The sequence below is a fragment of the Trachemys scripta genome, chromosome 6 (assembly GCF_013100865.1).
Source record: "Trachemys scripta elegans isolate TJP31775 chromosome 6, CAS_Tse_1.0, whole genome shotgun sequence".
Lineage (NCBI taxonomy): Eukaryota > Metazoa > Chordata > Testudines > Emydidae > Trachemys > Trachemys scripta.
Window position 1 is genome coordinate 67,507,079 of NC_048303.1, and position 21,941 is coordinate 67,529,019.

At 45.2% G+C, this 21,941-nt stretch overlaps 1 protein-coding gene across 5 annotated transcripts in view; it reads right to left on the reverse strand.

Moving 5' to 3' along the window:
- MCC (MCC regulator of WNT signaling pathway) overlaps positions 1-21,941 on the reverse strand; it is a 321,315-nt gene that overhangs the window by 21,308 nt on the left and 278,066 nt on the right. For all 5 annotated transcript variants that reach the window (XM_034773020.1, XM_034773019.1, XM_034773022.1 and 2 more), the window contains 3 exons: positions 7,218-7,452; positions 2,570-2,776; positions 1,044-1,141 (listed from right to left, as the gene is read on the reverse strand). In XM_034773020.1, coding sequence (XP_034628911.1) covers positions 1,044-1,141; positions 2,570-2,776; positions 7,218-7,452 — 540 coding nt within the window. The remainder of the gene's footprint in view (positions 1-1,043; positions 1,142-2,569; positions 2,777-7,217; positions 7,453-21,941) is intronic.

The following is a 21,941-nucleotide window of genomic DNA, read 5'->3' on the forward strand; positions in this document are numbered from 1 at the left end:
GAAGCCCAAGTGCTACCGGCTTCATGGTTTGCCGGGCAGCCTCCAGACCCTGCGCCCCCAGCTGGGCGCTTCCCCCCCCGGGCTCCAGCTGCGCTGGGGAAGCGCCGGCCGGGGGCACAGGGTCTGGGGCTGCCCGGCAAACCGTGAAGCCGGTAGCGCTCGGGCAGCCCTTTCCCCTGGCTGGGAGTGGGAGGGAGGAGGGGCGGAGTTAGGGCAGGGAAGGGGCGGAGTTGGGGCGGGGCTGGGGGTGGGTGGGGAAATGGACGGGGCCAAGGCCCGTGGAAGGTCCTCTTTTTTTATTTAATAGATATGGTAACCCTACTTTAAGTCACCACATACACTGCACAATTGCAACCATTACATATGGGAATATATAGTGGGTATGCAACTGCATATGGACTTCAGCTTAAAAGTTTGGCTATTAACGAAAAAAAGTTTTCAAGACATCCGTTTTGTATCTCATCTGAAAGCCAAAACTTCGCACAAAACAGCAACCTTATCACCATGTCATGGCACTGGTTTGGTACTCACTCAGAGAGTGAATGCTGCTTTTGAATCAACAAAACTTCTCCCTGCAACACCTAGGGGTTCTTCGGTGGTCTCCCATCCAACTACTGACTTGGGGCCAAACCTTCTTAGCTGGAGCTCTGGATTCTAATCCCAGCATTACAATAGATTTCCTGGTGACCTTGAGCGAATCACTTAACCTGTCCGTGCCTCATGTTCCTCATGGGTAAAATGGGAATAACAGTATTTCCCTACCTCTCAAAGGTTTTGTGAGGCTAAAATTCATTCACATTTCTGAGACGTTTAGGGACCATGGAGATGAGCACCACAGAGCAATTTATAAATTAAAAAAACAAGTAAAGAACAACAAGCAGAAAACGAACTGTTAGAAAACTTTAGTCCTGGTTCCTCCTCATGGGCAAACCTCTGACGATCCCTATAAAACGTGCCAGATTAAAAAATACAACCCAGAATGAAATCTTACCCTAGGATTGTGGAATAAATAATGTCTCCAGGAAATGGAAGAGGGTGCTTACCGTCTGAGTGCATTTGTTAGTTCTGCAGCCAGTTCACTGTCGTTGTATGGTCTCAGCTCAGCTAGGGTTAATGGTGTTGTGGTCCCATCTGTGCATTCCTGAGAAATGAGAAAGATCGCCTTACTAAGAGTTACTCATCACCTTAAGGGGGGGGACCGGACTATGAGCACTTTTAAACTTACAACTGCTTTTAAAACTGAGCTAAAATTAAATCAGTATAAACAACACAAGAGTCATGTAGAAACATCAATGCACCAAGAGATGGGTCAATGCATTATATTCCACAGACTCACCCAATGTTTTACAAACCATCCCACAATAATCAATAATTTGTATAATTCTGCTATGCAGCATACATTCTCTGGTGTCTTATTTCACTTTTGACACTGGGTTTGAAGGGAAAAAGCACAGTGGGCAAGCAGAAATTCAAATGATGTGTAGTCAAAAATACAGAGGGACACTTCTGTAATTTTTTTTGCTGCTGGGGCTTTGCAGGGACAGAGGAATAAAGGGATACAGCAGCATAGGCATGGGATTATAGAATTTCTAGGGTGTCCCTATTTCCTTAGAAAAATTATAAACCTAAAGATAGCAATACACAGATTTTGTTAATTTAAGGGGAAATTATTCCCCTCCCCCCCATTGGTACCTACCTGCACTGCGAGGGGGTTTTATAAATAAATCTCCAGCCATTTCCTAATGAAATGAGCACTAATGTATCTCAGTTTATTTCTGGATGCACGGACCCCATCACTATTGACTTTCAAGGAGATACAACAGTCAGATGACAATAAAGTTGGCAATAGTAGCTAGTATGCTAGTGACGAATGATTGTCATCTTCCCAGAATTTAAAACTGCATTTTGCTCAGGAGACAGGGGCTTAACTTGGCAGTGTCTGAGATCCCAGGATGGAAGGTGCCATATAATTAAGGGCAAGATTATGTCATGGAGGTCACAGAATCTGTGACTTCCATAGACCTCCATGACATTTTCTGCTTCAGCCCAGGAGCGGTAGGGCTGGAACTGGCAGCCAGTGGGGGCCCAGGAGCTCTCAGCCGCTGGTGGATCTCAGAGCTCTGGCTGTGGGCAGCTTCCACAATTCCAAGCCACCGTGGGCAGCAGTGGGGACTCTGGCGCTCTCAGCCACCACAGGTGGTGGGGACTCTGGATCTCCGAGCCACCACAGGCACCTGGGGGACCTGGGAGCTGCAGCAGCAGTGGGTGCTGGATCCGTGCCTCCCAACCCCCGATTTTGTCACAGTTGTTTTTAGTAAAAGTCACAGATGGGTCATGGGCTTCCGTGAATTTTTGTTTCTTGCCTGTGACGTTTACTAAAAGTAACCATGACGAAATCTTAACCTTACATATAATACATGTCAACTGGAAGATGGAGAAAGGTTGTGTGTGTGTAGATGGAAGGGAGAAAGCAGGGATGATTAACATGCTTAAAACTGGTAATGACAGGGAGATGAAATATCTTTAGTTATGTTTACTCTGATTCTGGTGACTTGCATTAATTCCTGACCTTGCCCAATTTGTCTTTGCTGCCACTACTGGTGGAGCTGAGGGATCTCATTTTCTGTTCTTTTTGCTCTTCTACTTCAGACTTTAGGTGCTCAATATGAACTAGGTAGGCCTGTTCTTGGGCCTCTCGAGTGCTGAGTTTCAACTCCAGTGCTTTCTTCTCTTTCTCTAGCAGGTACAGTTGTGCCTTAAGCTCTGCCATCTCCTCCTGTCGGAGACACACAGACAATCACATCAAGATACCACTTCACAGAACTGTACACAAAAGGGAGACAGAGTGTTACAGTGAATGAAATCTGTTTGTGCTGCTTGCCAAGATAGGGCTTAAATTTAATTTTCAATGAATTTTTAATTTAGGAATCACTCATACGATTCAAATGTATTATCTAAACAAAGAACATTTACAGACACAGGCAGCAGTAGAGAATTTTCTGGTGTAAATATATTATTGGTATTGAATATAATTATGTATTATATTTATAAGTAAAAATAACCACGGAAATGTTTGAAAAGCTATCCCCTTGAGCCATAAGAGGTCCTACTCAGAGAGAAGTCTGAATTGGTGTAATATATATTTCCTTTTAGTCACACCACCTTGCACTCACATTAGGGTGACCAGACAGCAAGTGTGAAAAATCAGGACAGGGGGTAGGGGGTAATAGGAGCCTATATAAGAAAAAGACCCAAAAATCGGGACTGTCCCTATAAAATTGGGACATCTGGTAACCCTAACTCAGACTCCCAGGACCAAATTCAGCAGTGATGATAAAGGGGCAAGTGACATACTGAAAGCAGGCGTGAAAATCTAAGACAGTCTGTTAGTGTAACTTATCCTAACTGTTGAGAGGTTCTGACAAAGGTTAACATTACACTAGTTTTGTCTCCTCTCTGAATCTGACACACAGGAGAGAGATACTGATACTTTACAAGGAAGCTTAATTTTAAAAGCTTGTTCCCACAGATAATTCTGCTGCTAGTAAGATGGGTTACAATATTGCTGCAAACTTTCTCATAGCAAACCCTTGTTGTATGCATGGTATAATGTCAGTGTATCCATTCCCCATGCCCACAAATCAGATCTGCTCTCATACACCATCTGAACGTATCTAGAAGTACAGCAATTCCTTTCTATATGGCTTACTCCAGAAACGTGGCCACAGTTTTTACCTGAAAACATATTCTGAGGCCCCAAAATCTGGAAGGGGTGTCATATTAATCCAAAGAATCTTACTTTCCCATGAAAGTCCACGGTCAGTGAAGAAGATATCAAAACATTCCAGTGCTTATTTAGTTAGATTAACATTCTTGTAGAGGGAGGAGAAGGGCAATACTCTCTCTGCCCAAAAACTCAGTGCTCAGACTGTGAGAGGAGGCAGCGGACATAGCTCTGATAGAGGAGAGCTTTGTATCATTCAGCAATGCTGGTCTAATTATAGGCAGTTAACATTAATTTCAGGACAAACTGTGGGAAGGCTGATTGGGACGCAATCAGTAAAGAATTAAAGAGTGATAGCACAATTAATGCCAAACAACACAGTTGTATGGAAACAGATCTTGTCAGACAAACTTGATATTTTTTGATGAGATCACAAGTTTGGTTGATAAAGGTAACTTGCTGACATATTATACTTAGACTTCTGTAAGACATCTGACTTAGTCCTGCATGACATTTTGATAATTTAGTATAGTGAATTTTTTGTTAATGTAGCCAATATTAAATGTAGTAAAAACTGACAGACTGGTTAACTGACAGATTGCAAAAAGTAACACTGTGAATGGGGAATCATCACCCAACAGGAGGGTTTCTAGTGGGGTCCCACAGGGATCTGTTCTTGGCCTAGTGCCATTCAATATCTTTATCAATCTTCCGGAAGAAAATATAAAATCATTGCGAAAATCTGTAGGTGACATAAAAATTAGTGGAGTGGTAAATGATGACAGGCAGAGATTATCCAGGCAGACCTGGAGCATCTAGTATCATTTGAACAATGTGTTTTAATATGGCCAAATGCAAGGTCATATATCTAGGAATAAACAATGTAGGTCACATTTATAGGATGGGGAATTGTTTCCTGGAAAGCAGTGACAATGAAAAGGACTTAGGAGCCCTGTGTATCTGGACACAAATCTCAAATACTTAAAGAGGGCAATATCAAGGAGGAGTAGGGAGGTCGTGTTACCTGTGTATAAAGTATTAGTGTGACTATTAACTGGAAAATGGTGTCCACACTTCAAAAAGGATGTTAGAAAATTAGAAAGGGATCGGAAAAGAGTTACAAGAATGACTCAAGATCTGGCCTAATAATGAGAGACTTTAAAAGCTCAATCTATTTAGTTTATACCAGCAAAGGTTAAGAGGTGACTTGATCATTGTCTATAATGACCTACACAGGGAAGAGATTTCTGCTCTCTTTAATCTAGCAGAAAAAAGCATAATGAGATCTAATAGTTGGAAGCTGATGCTAGACAAATTCAGACTTGTAATAAGGTACAAATTTTTAACAATGAGGGTAATAATTAACCACAGGAACAACTTGCCTAGGGATGTGGTGGATTCTTCCTCACATGAAATAGTTATATTAAGACTAGATATCTTTCTAAAATAATATGCTATAGCTCAAACAGAAATAATGGGCTTGATATAGAAATTATAGGATGAGGTTCTTAGGCCTATGTTATGCGGGAGGTCAGACTAGTTGAGCATAATGGTCCCTTCTGGCTTTAAAATCTGTGAATCAATGCCTGTTGCTGAGTGAGGAGTGGTGCCCATGGACTCCAAAGAGAGTCTCTCCCATCAATTTTCCTAGATCAGGAAGATGGTGGCTGTGAAGTAGAGCATCAGAGGTGTGAGGATAAATGAGGAGGAAATAGGAGTGGTTGTCTCTCAATGTTCTAGAAAGCTCACCTCCCTACCCCCCAAAAATTATTCTCAGTGGAAAGAGAGGAAGGAAATCAAATGCAGAATTGAGTATATTGATATGTATGTTTAGGACTTGCCTACACACAGAAGTTGCACTGGTTTAATCTAAAATGATTTTGTTAAACTGCTGCAACATTGTGGATGTGCTTACAATGGTTTAAGCCTGGTTATATTGGTTTAATCTGGTTACAAGCCCAGGCTAAACCAATATAAGAAGATCCACACACAATGCTGCACCAGTTTAACTAAATTGGTATAAAATCATATATTAGTTTTATCGGTACAACTATGTATGTAGATCAAGCCTCAGAGGTCACAGTTTAGTCCTAACTAGCCCCACCACTGAAAATCTCCATGCTCCTATATCTTCTGCTCCCACCCCGACTCTGTGTTGCAGCACAGTGTCAAGACATTGCTCTCAACTGGTGACCACTTAAGTGCCTTAAGGATAATAACTTAACCTCCTTCTTTCCTGAGGCAATATGAAACAGAGGTGGCTTTGTTCTGCCTCAGTACACGAAGCTTCGAGTGTTTTCTCAGAGTGGTGCACGCACAAGCTTGTGAGTGAGGTAATGAAACATTACATTAGCAGTGCTGTCTCATGCTTTTGGTCTCCCTCGAGCACCTCTGCTGTCATAGCTCCCTATTGCAAGCACATGGCTTCTTGATTGCTGTGTCATAAGTTCAGAACCATGGATTGAAGTCCTTGCTTAATGCACACAGACTTGGTCATTGCTAATGCCCTCTCTCACTACCTGGGCTTGTGGAATGTGACCTCCAACCCAGCTAGATGCCACCCCAAGTGTCATGATCAACATTACAGGTCTGTGATTCTACCAAACACTCTTTCAGAGAGAAAGGGGACTAGGCATGCTATGCCCTTACAGTGAGGGTAGTGAGTATGTCAAAGGCTCCATGTTACTACTTGGAACCACTTAAATCCTACTTTCTGTATTTAATAAAATCACTTTTTACTTATTAAAAATATGTGTTAATACCTTGGGAGGCAAACAGCTGTGCATATCTCTCTATCAGTGTTACAGTGGGCAAACAATTTATGAGTTTACCTTGTATAAGCTTTATACAGGGTAAAACAGATTTATTTGGGTTTAGATCCTATTGGGAGTTGGGCATCTGAGTGTTAAAGACAGGAACACTTCTGTTAGCTGCTTTCAGTAAAGCCTGCAGCTTTGGGGCAAGTAATTCAGACCCTGGGTCTGTGTTGGAGCAGACAGGCGTGTCTGGCTCAGCAAGACAGGGTGCTGGGGTCCCAAGCTGGCAGGGAAAGCAGGGGAAGTAGTAGTCTTGGTACATCGGGTGGCAGCTCCCAAGGGGGGTTCTGTGATCCAACCATCACAACAACAATTTAATAGAAAAATAAACAAGCACAAAGGACACTATACTGGTTGCATTGGATGTGGTGGGGGCAAGCAATGGGGTTACAATGTTGTGTAATATTAGGGTCCCTATTGAATAGTTTAGGTCTAATGGACTGCACAGGATACAGGGCTGTGGGTATGCTACAACCTTTCAGATATAGCACAGGGCATGTGACAGGGTTAGGTTATGCGATAACCTGATAGAGAGGGGTAAATTGTGCACATTCTTGCTATTGTCACAATGTCCTTTGGGATGTTCAGGTCTCATAGTGGTCCTGAGCATCACTGTTAGTTACCTCTCTCTAATACCATGAAGCAATCAGGGGCAAAGACAGCAGGTTATAAAATACCTTCATTGCCATGAGTTCCTGCATCAATACTGCATTTTCCAGATCTAGCCTCTGGCTGTCTCCACGAGGTTTGACATCATAACTAAGGGGATCAATATGGATGCTCTCCAGCTCCAACATGGTCAGCTTGACTGCTGCCCTGTCATTCTTCAGCTGCTGGATGTAATCCTTCAACCTCTGCTCATCCTCTTTTGTGAACTCCGTATCACAGCTACTTGCAGTTGAGCTGGTAGTGCTTGGAAGACCAAAAACAGCATTACTCATTGGGAGAAGTAGTCAGGTCTCTAGCCTCTCCCCCTGTCCACCTGCCCCCAGCCCCCATTTGAAATTTGTTTAATTAACACCACACACATGATTCACCCAAGCATATTTACACTCGCAGTTGCCACAGAGTATAATTTTATCAGGATCATCATCATCAAACGTGCCCTGTCTACTGAGGACCGTTGTGCCAGCCTGAATGACCATGATTAAGGTTAAGATTTTGTCATGGTTATTTTTAGTAAAAGTCATAGCCAGGTCATGGGCAAAAAAACCCCAACAAACAAACAAACAAACAAACAAACACACAAACAATTAAGTGCTTGTTAAATATGCTATGCTGAGAGCAACAAAAACTAAAATCCTTTATCTACAGAGCTGATACAGCACAAGCAGCAGCGCAGAAAACTTCTGCATGCTGCCTCACGCCTTGAATGGGAATAACAATCTCTCTTTGAAAAGTTAGTTCAGATTCCATGCCCCGTCTGCTGATTTTGATGGTCACCTGTAAGAAACAGCCTGAGATTGCTTCAGAAAGTCCAGCTGCTGTCATGGCACTGTCTTTCAATCACTATAAACCTGGGGCTGGATTTGAAACAGTGACCAGCTACCCCAGCGCTAACTTCCACAAGACATCCAAATCCCTCAACTTGGAGGTATCTAAGTCATGTTTTACAGGACTTCTAACAGAACACCATCATCTGACTTTATTGTCGCATTCCTTTTCCAAAGGTAGTTTCAAAAGAAAAACTGCCAGACAATTTTAGCTTGCTCCATACATGTCACATAATGAAGAGCTTTTACAAAGGGAAAACAATTTCTAGATAAGCACGAGGCGCCTCAATGCCCCATCTCTATCTATGTGCATTCCAGTGTTCTAGGGAGAAGAGATTTATGGAGGTTAATTGCAATGCTGCTTTAGTTCCTTAACATTCCACTGCTGAATATACTTGCAATAACACTAAAAGGAAAAGAAACAGCACTGCATTTTCTACAACCCTACACAGACAAAGCTGCCTGCTGTCTCCTGAGGACCTGTAATCAGCTGCTGGGTGAGGGTTAAGTCATCCATTAACTGTGCCTGTCTGGAATGCTGGATGATCTCAGTTATCAGCAGGGGAATAAATCACATTCTGTATTGGGTTGCATTATTTTTCAGCATTTTTTTGAGGAGGAAAAAAACCCACCCTGTGGACTCCTGCTGGAGCCAGGCTAATGTGTAATGGAAATACACTTTGCTTACACACTTATGCACTGCAGAAAGAAGAAGGGGGGAAAAACAGGTTGGTTTTTTCTCCTTCCTCTCAATTGTGCTTGTGCTCAAGCAGTGTTGATTTTAAGTTGCATCAGATAATTGCCCGTGGATCTTTCAGAGAATTCCAAGCCCAGGGCAGCCTGAGAGGAAACAGAGAATTGGCAGGGCTACAAAGACTTCCTTAAGTTTCCCCCTCCCCGCCCATGAAATATCACATTACATGGCTTTACTACAGCTTTCTGCTAATTTCAAATGATTTCTTCTCTCTCTTAGGGATAACAGGCGCCGTGTTTACTAGAAGTGAAAACCACTTTTTTTCCCCACTAATTCCCATCTGCAGTAAATCAGAACCCAGCTAGCCTATATTGGGTAAAAATACACTCAGGTTTTAATGAGTTCTCCATAATACTTTGCTTTTCATCAGAGGATCTCAAAGCTCTTTATAAACCTTATTTAACTAGCCTCACTAGGCCCTTGGTGAGGTAGATATGATGTAAAAAATCAGGCAATACAACAAATTACTATTCAATTCTATTTTCAAGTGGTGTTGTAGATCTCTTTGGGTTCCAAAATAAAAAGTTCTCCAGCCTTCCTGGACTACACACACTCAGAGACAGTATTTAGGGTCCACACAGCCTGCACATCCTCAGAGTTTTAGTCAATGTTAACCTTAGCTTTCGTTTACAGAGAAAATATGCTCCTTGCCCTCTTTGCTGGAAAGACAGCTCTCAGAATGAAAACTGAGCATTGGCCTGTGTATCTGCTATGAGGACGATTCCTAAAGCTCGCCAGGTATTCACAGTACCAGCCACAGCTGCACAGGACTGACCTGTCAGGTCCACAGCTACAGGTCTCCATTTTTTGGAGACCAATCCACAGCTGTGGAAGGTAACGGCAACTTGGGTTGCTGCCAATGATGCTAGGGCTGTCTTTAGCTCAGTCCTGGCTGGCTGCCTGCCTGCAGCTGAGCTGGCTCCACTGCTGAAGTGCTAGTGAGGCCTCTGGTTACAAGGTGAGGAATTAATGGAGGAGCTGTCTCAATTACAGGCAGCCAGTGCAAAGAGGACAGAAGAAAAGGAGAACTGTCCCATGTCCCCTAACTAGGGTGACCAGAAAGCAAGTGTGAAAAATTGGAACAGAGGGTGTGTGTGTGTGGGGGGGGGAGTAATAGGAGCCTATATAAGAAAAAGCCCCAAATATCAGGACTGTCCCTATAAAATTGGTGCCAGAATCCCCCCACCCAGCGTGAAAGAAGAGAGGAGGCAATATGGGCAGCAGAGGAAAGGGGTACATAGCCTATTCCCCTACTCAAGAGGCAGAGACAGCCCCCAATCCCCACCCCCATTTCCTGAATTGTGGAGAAGAATTCAGTCTGCAAGGATGCATGACTAAGCACTAAAACAATGCCATGATGCATATGTGATCCTGGGTTGTGATGCCACATGGGGCTCCTTCAAAACTCACTTTGATGGCTCTCCCCAAAATCCTCACGCCAGCCCTGCTGCATCTGTGGGGGAACCTGCCCCGCTAGATACTGTGTAGTGCTGAATTTGGCAGATTGCTATGCTTTCTGATGGCAATCAGGGTAACACGAATGAAGTTAGGGGATGAACTGAATAGGCAGCATGTCACAACCAGAAAAAAAAACAAAAACAGATACATTATGTCTCTCTCATTTCTTTAACATGCAGGTAGGGGAAAAAATTATACAGCTCCATCAGACCTTTTGGGAAAATGATTTCCTTCTGCACATTTCCCGCCCCCTCGCCCATGTTCATAAAGAGCTGAAAGAAACATTCTACCCATTTGGTTCATCACTAACATCTGCAAGATTCCTAAATGATACCCAATTAATTTGTATATGTATTTTCTATACAGAGCATACTAGATAGCATGGTGTAATATTAAGAGGTGTACATGTACATTTCCACACACGTGTAAAACACACACACACATATTACATGTGCATATATACAAGCACACACACTGCATATATAAAATATTTCTCTGTTTACTGATGCTGTTGAGTACATCCTTTCTTTTCATTCAAGAAACTCTGTCTGGGTGAAAAGGATACAGTATGAATTTCTATCCATAATAACTGTGGGTTAAGGCTTTATAGAATTAAAATAATGTGGAATGTCCCAAATCCATGTAACACTCTTGAATGGTAATGTCTGCATTTGAACTTTCACTTTAAGGAATATTTGTTAGGTCATGTACATCTGTCCACCCATCTTCCAGGTCAGAGTGGCTCCATATCAGAGAAAGCACACAACCGGAAGGCAGGGATAACCTTTCAGATAAACTGGCCTTCACTCAGACCAGTAGAATTTGAATTAACAGTAATTGGGCTATAATCTCAATACTTTGGCAAAACTACCTCCCTTCTTTGGAAACCTATTTGCTCCTATGATGAAGTCTGGTACTGAGAGCATACCACATGCTTCGGGATTTGGAAGCATTAACATGTTTCCATATCGACATTTCCACATTTCAGCCAACATAATCCTTTATTTCAGCTACTTATCCGAAATCCATGAGGTGGTTCTGAGAGGAGGATTTAGCCCTAGGTTTGGATAAGTTCAGATGGGTAGTGGTAAAATGTGTTGTAGAAATGTATTTCCTTTGCATGTGATGGGACAGACTGTCCCTCCTGCATCTTGATGGAAGGTTGGGGTTACTAGTAGTGCAATGAATACAAAACAGCATCCTTAGTCATTGTAACAGCAGCAATCTCCATCTCTCTCTCTCTCATTTCATTCTTTTTACAGGTGCAATCAGTTGGATCTTCTTGGAAATGAATGCTCCTCTGTCCATTAAAACAATTACGACTTCCACAAAGCTATTTTTATTTTCAAAAATGAATTGGTAATATAGCTGGGTTGCTGCCAACCAAATAAATTGAGATGCTAGCTATTATTTTATTCACTTTGCTGGTAACAACCTCTATGCTGGTTTTTCATTTCATCTCAGATGCTCCCTTTTACAATCTTTAACCCCCCTTGTCACCAGCAGTTGCCTGTGCTTGTGTTCTCGGTAATGTGTTCAGTGATTTGACATTCAGCATCTCATTTGTGATGCCAAAGTTAAGGCTGGGTCAGCACTTCCATTATAAACCTGTTTTGTGGGGTTTCAAACTGCAGTGAGAATTATTCACTTTATCACGAAGTCTTAGCCAAAAAGAGGGGGTTTTAACCCTCCTCCTTTACAAAGTTTTAAAGAAAAAAACATGCCTGGCAGTTTGAGTTAGAAGATCTTCATTAATACTACTTTTCTTTGCAAATATCACTGCTCTACAGCCAAAATGCTTCTGAAATAAATGTAGTCAAACTTTACTAATTCTGGGTCACTGAGAACAAAAATGATGCTTAAAATTGTTGATTGGCTCTAGTTTTCAAGATATGCTATTGGGTCAGTATATACGACCCTTGACTTGGGAATGGCGGAGGATAAGTGAGTTATAAAGGGAAGGGATCTCAATTTAAACAAGAAATGACTCAAATACATCTTTGACTGGATCTATGAATAAATCGATGACTGGGTTTGGACAGTACTTGCTTTTTAGGCAAAACAATGAATGATGCAATCTGAAGCTGGTATTGTGTCATACATGATCTGAATTGTGTCATTTTATTCCTAGAAGTCATGGATGATGCAATCATAATGAAGCTTACATCACTCTGCTGAACAAATTGCCCTATATCAGCTCTAGAAATCATACAGTGTCGTGCTCTCTTATTTGTCAGTGTTTGATTTTGCAAAGGGACACATTTCTGTTTAGCCAAAGTGAGCAGAAATGCCTCGTACTTGTGTGAACAGTGCAGATAACTTCTGCTTTGTTTGTGGTGAAGTGACTTTTGCATCACAAAAGCACAGTATAACCACTATGGTTAAGAAAGCCTATCACCTTTATTTTGGCTGCAAAATTGGAGATCAGGACAAGAGGTGGGCCCCACACATATGCTGCAACACTTGTGCAACAAATCTTCGCCAGCGCTTGAACAGGAAAAGGAAATCTATGCCTTTTGCAGTGCCAATGATTTGGAGAGAGCCACCAGATCATACCAGCAATTGTTACTTCTGCATGGTGCCTCCAGTTGGGAAAGGTGTGTCAAAGAAGAAAAAGTGGACTGTGCATTATCCAAACATTCCATCAGCTATACGCCCAGTACCCCACGGAGAAGGACTGCAAGTTCCTGATGCACCAGAATCATTCTCACTTGAGTCAGACGAGGAAGAGGATGAAACTTCTGGTCCTGAACCATCAATGTCACAGGACCCACATTTTCTCCCATCCTCCTCCTCTGAACCACACCTCATAACACAAGGTGAACTGAATGACCTTGTCAGGGATTTGGAACTACCCAAGAGTAAGGCAGAGCTGTTGGGCTCCAGACTACAGCAGTGGAATCTCCTGGCAGGTGATGTTAGGGTTTCCATGTACCGTGACCGTCCAAGGGATCTTGTCCCATTCTTCTTCATGGAAGGCGATCTTGTAGCCTGCAACAACATTGATGGTGTGATGGCAGCCCTCAACATCGTTCACGATCCAGATGAGCGGAGACTGTTCATTGATTCATCGAAGATGAGTCTTAAAGCTGTTTTACTGCATAATGGCAATGTTTTGCCATCAATTCCAGTTGGTCATGCAGTCCATATGAAGGAAACACTTAGAGGAGAGGAAAGTGATCAGGAACAGTCAGCATGGATTCACCAAGGGGAAGTCGTGCCTGACTAACCTAATTGCCTTCTATGATGAGATAACTGGCTCTGTAGATGAGGGGAAAGCAGTGGATGTGTTATTCCTTGACTTTAGCAAAGCTTTTGATACGGTCTCCCACAGTATTCTTGCCGCCAAGTTAAAGAAGTATGGGCTGGATGAATTGACTGTAAGGTGGATAGAAAGCTGGCTAGATCGTCGGGCTCAACGGGTAGTGATCAATGGCTCCATGTCTAGTTGGCAGCCGGTTTCAAGCAGAGTGCCCCAAGGGTCGGTCCTGGGGCCGGTTTTGTTTAATATCTTTATAAATGATCTGGAGGATGGTGTGGACTGCACTTTCAGCAAGTTTGCAGATTACACTAAACTAGGAGGCGTGGTAGATAAACTAGAGGGTAGGGATCGGATACAGAGGGACCAAGACAAATTAGAGGATTGGGCCAAAAAAAACCTGATGAGGTTCAACAAGGATAAGTGCAGAGTTCTGCACTTAGGACGGAAGAATCCCATGCACTGCTACAGACTAGGGACCGAATGGCTAGGTAGCAGTTCTGCAGAAAAGGACCTAGGGGTCACAGTGGACGAGAAGCTGGATATGAGTCAACAGTGTGCTCTTGTTGCCAAGAAGGCTAACGGCATTTTGGGCTGTATAAGTAGGGGCATTGCCAACAGATCGAGGAACGTGATCATTCCCCTTTATTCGACATTGGTGAGGCCTCATCTGGAATACTGTGTCCAGTTTTGGGCCCCACACTACAAGAAGGATGTGGAAAAATTGGAAAGAGTCCAACGGAGCGCAACAAAAATGATTAGGGGTCTGGAGCACATGACTTATGAGGAGAGGCTGAGGGAACTGGGATTGTTTAGTCTCCAGAAGAGAAGAATGAGGGGGGATTTGATAGCAGCCTTCAACTACCTGAAGGGGGGTTCCAAAGAGGATTGAGCTCGGCTGTTCTCAGTGGTGGCAGGTGATAGAACAAGGAGCAATGGTCTCAAGTTGCAGTGGGGGAGGTCCAGGTTGGATATTAGGAAACACTATTTCACTAGGAGGGTGGTGAAGCACTGGCATGCGTTACCTAGGGATGTGGTGGAGTCTCCTTCCTTGGAGGTTTTTAAGGCTCGGCTTGACAAAGCCCTGGCTGGGATGATTTAGTTGGGGATTGGTCCTGCTTTGAGCAGGGGGTTGGACTAGATGACCTCCTGAGGTCCCTTCCAACCCTGATATTCTATGATTCTATGAAACCTATGACAACATGAAACAACTTTTGAGGTGCATAAACTATGACCAACATCAGTGGCAGCTTTGTGGCAATTTGAAACGTTGTTGCTCTCTTGCATGGTCTGCAGACTGGATACACAAAGTACTGCTGTTTTCTCTGCGAATGGGATAGTCGTGCAAGAGATTCCCACTACATCAAGAAAGATTGGCCACTCCGACAGTCATTGGAGCCTGGAAGGAAAAGTGTTCAGCATCCACCACTTGTTGAATCAAGGAAGATTTTGTTACCACCCTTACACATCAAGCTGGGTCTGATGAAGAACTTTGTCAAAGCCATTGACAAAACACAAGCAGCTTACAAGTACCTCTGTGGAAAATTTCCAAGGTTAAGTGAAGCTAAGATAAAGGAAGGTGTCTTTGTTGGTCCTCAGATTCGTGAACTTCTTTGAGATGATGCATTTGACCATGCACTGCGTGGCAAGGAAAAGACGGCATGGAAAACCTTCCAGTTAGTGGCAATACATTTTCTCGAAAACAACAAGGCAGACAACTGCGGGTTGTTGGTGGAAAACCTCCTCAAGGCATACAAAAGCCTTGGTTGCAACATGTCACTAAAGATACAATTTTTGCACTCTCATCTAGATTTTTTTCCATCGAACTGTTGAGCAGTGAGCAACGAGGACGGCAAGCGATTTCACCAGGACATTGCAACAATGGAAAAATGCTATCAGGGCAAATGGAGCCCATCAATGCTTGCAGACTATTTCTGGACGGTGACAAGAGATGCTCCATTTAATGAATACAAGAGACAAGCCAAGAAGCGCCGAGTAGACACTGACTAGGACTAAACTATGGACATAATAGTTTTTTGCCTTTTGTTTCATAATAAATTTTATCTATATAACCCTTTTGCTGATTTTTAAAGTGTTACATAAACAGGACAGGTGAAATATTATCATGTAAAGCAACCATAAACACATGAAAAGACCTAGGTTTACAATTTATGATTAAAACTCTTCTATCTACACAATATACATAGACATAAAATGTAAAAACTTAAATATCTTAGAAACAGTAGCCAATCAGTTGTTTTAATTGTCATATTTGAATTCATCACATCAAAATACATAATAAATAGCACATTTTATCTCTGAAGCAGACGACTTCTCAAAAATTGTAGACCAGTGTATCAGGCTTGGGCATTAAGATTATCTTGTAGTCATATATAATATTAAAATGTTTTCATTTAAGAGGCTAAGTGCAATCAAGTGAGGAATTTGTCCATTAATATGAACTGTTTCCAAACTCTAGTCAACAGAGCACTTGCTGGTCTTATGGAACTGGCTCCCCCTCCTTGTTTCTACCTGCTTCTACAGGCCCTCAGGTTCTTCCATGACAAAGAAAAAGCCTACAGAAGCAGCTGGAAATAAGAAGTCAGCCTTGCTGCCTCTGCTAGGGGTTACTGTCACAACTGAGAGGAGACGGAATCCACCTTCAGTGATTGCAACCCACCAGTGGGTGGGGCCAGGGCTGCTGCCAGCCTCCAGCATGAAAGAACCATAGAGTACAGAAGGACAGCAAGTCCAGGATATCACGGAAGGATGAAGACAAAAGAAGAGAGCCAAGTGGCAGGGAGGTGTGTACAAGTGGAGAGGAGGAGCAGGTAGCATGTGCAAGGTGAGATGAAAAAGGGAGCACAGAAGCATATGCAGAGAGGCAGCAGGAAAGAGAGAGGATGAGAATGGATAGGTATGCATGTAATGAAATGAAGACCAAAAGGAGAGTGAATGTCTGTTTTCTTCACAAAGGACAAAATGCATACTGAATTAAAGACAATTACAAATACATACCTATTTTACTAACATCACTGTCTAAGCAAACATTGTAGTTGCCACAAGGATGTTATGTGATTGTGAACAGCAGGGGTGCTCATGAGAATCTCTCTCTATTGAGATGTGGGCCACATTATGGAGAAGTCTGAGTTACATCATCTAACTGCCTTTGTCCTCTGGATGAAAACAATGAGAAAAAGAGGAGATTTTGTTCTTAGCTGGGAAAATGTTGCATGTGTCCTCTTGAAATTTCAAAAGTATTTATATGTGGATTAAAAAAGGAAATGCAGAGTGGTGTGGTGGAATATGGAGTCAAAATGTCCTGAGTTTTCTAAGCCCTAGTCTGACTGCTCCTGACTTGCTGCCCTGGGGCCACTGGCAGTAACTTCTGTTTGTCTCAAATTCTCTGTCTATAAAAAGGGGATAATATTTAGTTACCTTCTTTGTAAGGAAATCACAAGGATTAAGTCCACCTACATTGAATGTATATGACATCACAGCTACAAAAGATGGCTACCTTTCGTAACTGTTGTTCTTCAAAATGTGTTGCTCATTTCCATTCCATTGTAGGTGTGTGTGCTCGCCACATGCACTGGTGCCAGAAGTTTTCCCCTTAGTGGTATCCATAGGGGACTGGCTCTGGTGCCCTCTAGAGTGGTGCGCTTTTGCGCTGGTATAAGGGGTGATGCAGGCTCCCCTCTCCCTCAGTTCCTTCTTGCTGGAACTCTGTCTGAGGGGAAGGAGAGCAGGTCATGGAATGGACATGAGCAACACATCTCAAAGAATAAGAATTACGAAAGGTTAGTAACCATTTTTTCTTCTTCGAGTGAGTGCTCATGTTTAGGGCCCTACCAAATTCATGGCCATGAAAAGCGCGTCACAGACCATGAAATCTGATCTCCCCCGGTGAAATCTTGTCTTTTGTGTGCCTTTACCCTATACTATACAGATTTCAGGGGGGATACCAGCATTTCTCAAATTGGGGATCCTAACCCAAAAGGGAGTTGCTGGGGGCTCTCAGTATTGCCACCCTTACTTCTACGCTGCCTCCAGAGCTGGGCAACTGGAGAGCAGCAGCTGTTGGCTGGGCGCCCAGCTATGAAGGCATCGCCCGCCATCAGCAGCACAGAAGTATAGGTGGCAACACCATATCATGCTTGGGCAGTGGCCATGGCCATATCCAGGAGCATGTCGAACCTGTACTGGCGAAGCCAGGCCAGGGCGATCATAATGACCTGTGCTTTGTCCTTCTTGATTTTTTAAGAGGACTTTGCTGATGAGCAGAGTTGGTGGGAAGGTGTACATCAGATCTCCTGACCACCACAGGAGAAAAGCATCCGAAAATGAGCCTCTGCTGAGGCCTTGCAGAGAGCAGAATTGATGACACTTTCTGTTCTGTCTGGTGGTGAACAGGTCCACTTGGGAGCTCCCCACTTCTGGAAGAGGATTCTGATGACCTCCAAGTGGTGGGACCACTCGTGGTGAGAGAAGGACCTGCTGAGACGATCTGCCTGGGGAAGTACGAGGCTTCCAGATGGATTGTATGCTGAATGCAGAAGTCCCACAGACAGAGGGCCTCCTGGCACCAAGGCAAGGAACGAGCTCCCCCTGTCTGTTGACACAGAACACAAAGGCTGTTGTTCATCAACACCTGCACCACGTGACTGGACAGTTGGGGAAGGAAGATACCACAAGTCAGACAGATGGCTCTGAGCTCCCTGGCGTTTATATGTAACGCAAACTCTTCTTGAGACCATAACCCCTGAGTCTGCAGTGTATTGAGGTGTGTTCCCCAACCGAGGTCGGATACATCTGAAATCAGGGAGACCGTGGGTTGCAGGCTCGCAAACGGCACAGCTTCCAACACTAGAATCGGGTCAGACCACTACTGCAGGGAGGTAAGTACCCACTGCGGATCGTGATGACCTTGTCTAGGTGATGTCTGGCCAGGAGGTAGGCTGACGCCAGCCTTTTCTAGAGGGGACGCAGCCTGAGTCTCACATGTCAGACAACATACATGCATGATGCTGCCATGTGCCCCAATAGTCTGAGACAGACCCATGCAGTGGTGAGCGGATGGGCAGTGACACTGGGAATCAGATCTGACATTGCCCTGAACCTGGCCTCAGGCAGGAATATTCTGCCTCGGGTAGAGTAGAGTACCCCTCCTATAAACTCTATTCATTGGACCGGGATCAACATTGATTTTTGTTAGTTTATCAACAGGCCCAGAGCTTGACAAGTGGCTCGTAACATCTCGACGCTGTGCTGGACCTGGAACAGTCCTTGATGAGCCATTTGTTGAGGTATGGGTATATCTGGATACCCTGATGCCTGAGGTAGGCCGCCACCACTGACATGTACTTTGTAAACACCATTGCTAGGCCAAAAAGGAGAACTGTGAATTGGTAGTCCCAACAATGAAATGTAGGAACTCTCGGTGTCCACGAAATATCGATATGTGAAAGTAAGTGTCTTTCAGGTTGAGGGCGGCGTACCAGTGTCCCAGATCCAGGGAAGGAATGATGGAGGCCAGGGAAACTAAGTGGAACTTCAACTTCTTGAGATACTTGTTGAGGCTCTGCAGGTCGAGGATGGGGCATAGACTCCCCCCCTTGGCCTTTCAGATGAAAAAAATAGCAGGAGTAAAACCCTTTCCCCCTCAAGTGCAGAGGGACTTCTTCCACTGCTTCCACCCGCAGAAGGCCCTGCACCTCCTGAAGAGGGACAGGGAGGGAGAGGGGGAGGAGAAGGAGAGAAATAAACTGGACAGTATATCCCGCTCCTACCATGCTGAGGACCCACTGGTCTGATGTTATTGTGGCCCAGGCAGGGAGGAAGGGGGACAAACTGTTGGAAAAGAGCAGGTGGGCTGGATCCAGAACATAGTCTGGAATGTCACCCTCTAGTGCCCATCAAAATACCTGCTTATTACCCAGTTGGTTGTGGATAGAGCTTGAGTGGGCTGAGGGGGCCGGCTGATGGCCCCTGCCAGAGCTTATAGCTCTTGCTCTTCTGGTGGAAGGGCTCTGATCGAGGTTTGGTCCGAAACCAGTGGGACTGTTGTGGCTTAAGCCATTTCCTCACAGGCCCTGGCATGTAAGATCCAGAGAAAGCAAGAGTCTTTTGGGCCGTGTAATTTACCGTCTGTTCCGGGAACAGTGCCAGGCCATCGAATGGGAGGTCCTGGATGGACTGCTGAACCTCAACCGACAGCTGCAACGCCTTAGAGAAAGAGCCAAAGTCATGGTCCAGGCCACTGAACCTGCCACATCTGAGGCCGCTTAAAGGGTCGTCAGGAATTCCTTCCTGGGCTCTTCTGGCAGCGCGTCCACAAACTTGGCCATGGACTGCCAAATATTAAAATCATAGCGGCCAAGCAAGGCCTGATGGTTGGCCACTCTCAGCTGGAGGCTGGACATAGAATAAATTTTTCTACCAAAGAGATTAAGCCTCTTTGCCTCCTTATTCTTAAGCATCGATCCCGGTTTGCCCTATCTATCGCTCTCATTGGCTGCCGACACAACCAGTGAGCTTGGGGTGGGGTGGGTATGTAGATATTCAAAACTCTTAGCGGGGACGTATTTTCTTTCCACCTGCTTGCAGATGGAGGGAAGGGAGGAGGGTGTCTGCCACAGAGCCTTGATTAGTTTCACCACTCCCTCGTGCACTCGCAGTGCCACCTTGGAGGGGGCTGCTGCATTTAATAAATTGAACAGGGAGTCTAAGGGCTCTGCCAGCTCCTCAGCTTCCAGCCACAAGTTCGACACCACCCTCTTCAAAAGCTCCTGGTGGGCCCGTGCATCATACTGGGGGACTGCGTGAGAAAGCCCAGCAGTTGCTTCATCGGGCAAAGATGATGAGGCGGCAGGTATAGGTGGTTCTGTCAACTCCACTGCTTCTGCCAGGGGAGCCGCAGCCCATGGCCGAGGCTGGCTGTCCCCGGGGAGCTTGCTCTGACTCCACATCTGAGTCAGGGGGCAGGCAGGAGACTTTCGCCAACCATCTTTTGGATGCCCCTGAGACAGATGGGGAAACCCCCCCGGGGGGGTTCCATAGTTGTCAAGGGGCTGGCCACTGGCCCTGGGGCCATGCAGCCACTGGTGGCCCAGAGGCGAATGCCGATGTCCGCAGTGGATGACCTTGGCCTGCAGGCAGATCTTCCTCCTTGGGCTCTATACACTTCCTCCTTGCTGTCAGAGCCCGAGGAGGGAGAGACTTGTCTGGGGGACCAGGATGATACTGAGGCCTCCTGTCTACCCCATTCTTGTTGGCTCTCTCCGCGGACCTCCACTGGGGACCTGTACCAGGATGATGGCTCTCGGTGCCATGACTCCAGTGACCGGTGGCGGCCTTTGGCGGATCGGCAACAGTATCCCGGAGATTGATGCCTCGCTTTGAGAACGGTGCCACTCCAGAGACCTGGAGCAAGAGGATCAATGTCTTGGAGACCATTGATGTGCTCGCAGTGATCCGTACCAGTGATCTGGAGACAGGGCTCCAGGGACCAGCACCTTGACACTCCGGAGCGGTGCTGAAGACTGGGAGATTGACTCGGGCGCTCCCGGCACTGAGGCTATGGGGACTGGTGTCGTGCCTCTGCAGGTCTGCGCCAGACTGCCGGCGATTGATGCCAGGACTTCGAGGAACACTGCCTAGAGTCCGGGAACTAATGCTGGGAACTCTGGCAGGGAAGCCGACCTCCATCTGGCTGGTGGCGCTGTTCAGGTGAACGCTGGCAGGGGAGCGGTGCCACACTGATGGAGACCTCTGGAAGGGTCACAGGGCAGGTTTACCCCTCGAACGGGGCACCTCACTGGCTGGCGTGGGCAGCACCAGAAAGGACAATATGTCCTTAACAGCTTAAAAGGCCTCCGGTGTGGACTGCACCACCAGGTACCGAGTGCCTCTGCCGCTTCCTGGGTGGCAGACGGGTCTGAAAGTGGGCTTGCCCGCTCAATGGGAATTGGAGCCTGGCCAACGTCCAAAGAGGAAGAGTTGCCCCATGTGGGCCTTTGTTCTCCTCCCCTTACAGGATGTAGGAGACCGCCCTCTCCCGGCCTTTCTTTGCTTTTTAGCTGAAACTGGGGATGGGAATCAGCGCCGGTCAGAGGTAGGTGCCGGCAGCGTGCTCCACACCAAGGCCGCAGTGCTTGGAGCAGAGTCCAATCTCGTCGACTCTGAAGCTGGTGCCAGGGCAGACTCCATAAGGAGTGCTCGGACATGAATGTCCCTCTCCTTTTTGTCCGCGGCCTGAAGCTCTTGCAAATGCGACACTTGTTGCTCACGTAGGTTTCCCCTAAACACTTGAGGCAGCTTCTATGGGGATCACTGACTGGCATAGGTTTTTTGTAGCAGTCACAAGGCTTGAAGCCCGGGGACCGGAGAATGCCTTGTCCCTAGGCTAAGTCCTGTACAGGACTAACTAATTAATTCT